The sequence below is a fragment of the Notothenia coriiceps genome, unplaced genomic scaffold, assembly GCF_000735185.1.
Source record: "Notothenia coriiceps isolate Sejong01 unplaced genomic scaffold, NC01 NC01_scaffold00029501, whole genome shotgun sequence".
Classification (NCBI taxonomy): Eukaryota; Metazoa; Chordata; class Actinopteri; order Perciformes; family Nototheniidae; genus Notothenia; species Notothenia coriiceps.
The window spans coordinates 1-2,142 of NW_011362202.1; the positions used below are offsets into that span (position 1 = coordinate 1).

At 55.6% G+C, this 2,142-nt stretch overlaps 1 protein-coding gene across 1 annotated transcript; it reads left to right on the plus strand.

Annotated features, from left to right (window-relative positions):
• The first annotated feature begins 13 nt into the window (after nucleotides 1–13).
• On the plus strand, nucleotides 14–1,494 carry LOC104958884 (zinc finger protein 839). Its single transcript, XM_010786712.1, has 3 exons — nucleotides 14–58; nucleotides 162–1,145; nucleotides 1,227–1,494. The coding sequence occupies exons 1-3, from the start codon at nucleotides 14–16 to the stop codon at nucleotides 1,416–1,418; spliced, it is 1,221 nt and encodes a 406-aa protein (XP_010785014.1). The 3' UTR covers nucleotides 1,419–1,494.
• The last annotated feature ends 648 nt before the right edge of the window (nucleotides 1,495–2,142 follow it).

A 2,142-nucleotide genomic window follows, 5' to 3' on the forward strand; every position in this document is an offset into this window, starting at 1 on the left:
CAAACCCCCTAACATGAGACCCCCTAACATCAGACCCCCTAACGTCAGACCCCCCTACGTCAGACCCTCAGCCCCTCTGACGCCAGACCCCCTGACGTCAGGGAGTCTGACGTCAGACAAATCCTCCTCAGAGAGTTTGAGAGCTTCTGTTTTACTTTCAGCCCGAGCCCGTCAGGATCCAGATCCAGGTTCCTTCCAAACAGGAAGTGAAGTCTGGGCCCGCCCCCCAGCAAGGGATTGTAGCTGTTAATCATCCGCATGTGAAGCTGTCGGCCAATGGCAGCGCTCAGATCCTCCACCTCCAGCCTGTGATTGGCCAGCAGGGTCAGCAGTTCTTCCTGCAGCAGGGTGACGCCCCCATCCAGCTGCTGCTCCACAGCCCCGCCCCCGTCCCAGGATCTCTGCTCCCATTGGTCCACAAGCTCACAGGCCAGACCTCCTCCTCCAGTCAGAAGCCCCCTGTCAGAGTCCCGCCCCCTGCTGTCATCAGGACCGAAGCTAAGACTGCTAGCATCCCGCTAATCAAAACAAGTAAGAGTCCCAGTGCACCAGTACAGGGTCCCGTTAAACTGGTACAGGGTCCCGTTAAACCGGTACAGGGTCCCGTTAAACCAGTACAGGGTCCCGTTAAACCGGTACAGGGTCCCGTTAAGCCGGTACAGAGCCCCCGCGCCCCTGTGAGGGACAAAGACCAGAAGAAGAGGAAGAGAGAGAGCAAGGCAGCGAAGGTGCAGACTCGGTCCGGGCGAGTTTCCCGACCCCCTAAGTATAAAGCTAAAGACTACAAGTTCATAAAGACGGAGGACCTGGCCGACAGCCACCAGTCCGACTCGGACGATTACTCCGACCTGAGCGAGGAGGAGGAGGAGGAGGAGGAGGGAGGTCCAGGCCTCGCCCCCCCCCTCACCTGCAGCCACAAGTCCCGCCCCCACAGCTGCCAGACCTGCGATAAAGCCTACATCGGGGCGGGAGGCCTGAACCGTCACTACAGACTGAACCCAACACATGGAGAGCCTGATCCGCCCGGAGACACGCCACGCCCCCTTAGTGAAGACAGCCAATCAGAGGAGACCACGGCAGGACGAGGAGAGGAGGAAGAGGAGGAGAAGGAGGAGGAGAAACCTGTTGCCATGACAACAAGCAGAGTAAGAGCCCGTCGAACAATCACAGCTCAGATCTATCTACCTTTTTACCTGTGAGTGTTAACCAGTTTAATCTTTGTTCAGATGGAGGGGGGTCCAGCTGCAGGACTCAGGGGCCTGCCCCCCCGCCGGGGCCCAGGACGCCCCCGAGGGAGGGGCCGAGGGAGGGGGCGGGGCCGAGTGCTGGGACCGCCTCCAAAGGTGAGTCACACCAGCAGTAACAGGAAGGTTGTGGGTTCCATCCCAGCAGCAGACACTCCTCTAGCAAAACACTGAAAACTGTGTGTGACTGCGTGTGACTGTGTGACTGTGTGACTGTATGTGTGGCTGTGTGTGACTGTGTATGACTGTGTGTGTGACTGTGTGACTGTGTGACTGTATGTGTGGCTGTGTGTGACTGTGTGTGTGACTGTGTATCACTGTGTGTGTGACTGTGTGTGACTGTGTGTGACTGCGTGTGAATGTGTGTGACTGTGTGACTGTGTATGAATGTGTGTGTGACTGTGTGTGTGACGGTGTATGAATGTGTGTGTGACTGCGTGACTGTGTATGAATGTGTGTGACTGTGTGTGACTGTGTGGCTGTGTGTGACTGTGTGTGTGTGTGACTGTGTGTGGCTGTGTATGAATGTGTGTGTGTGACTGTGTGTGTGACTGTGTGTGACTGTGTGACTGTGTATGAATGTGTGTGTGTGTGTGTGTGTGTGACTGTGTGTGTGACTGTGTGTGTGACTGTGTGACTGTGTGTGAATGTGTGTGACTGTGTGACTGTGTGTGACTGTGTGTGACTGTGTGTGACTGTGTGTGTGACTGTGTGTGTGACTGTGTATGACTGTGTGTGTGACTGTGTGTGACTGTGTGTGTGACTCTGTGTGTGAGTGTGTGTGACTGTGTGTGTGACTGTGTATGAATGTGTGTGTGACTGTGTGTGTGACTGTATGAATGGTGTGTGACTTGTGTGTGACTGTGTGTGACTGTGTGTGACTGTGTGTGACTGTGTG

Coding starts and splice junctions, on each gene's coding strand:
- LOC104958884 (XM_010786712.1), top strand. CDS start 14: ATGAGACCCCCTAACATCAGACCCCCTAACGTCAGACCCCCCTAC. Junction 59..161: donor CTAACGTCAGACCCCCCTAC/GTCAGACCCTCA, acceptor TTTTACTTTCAG/CCCGAGCCCGTCAGGATCCA. Junction 1,146..1,226: donor TTGCCATGACAACAAGCAGA/GTAAGAGCCCGT, acceptor ATCTTTGTTCAG/ATGGAGGGGGGTCCAGCTGC.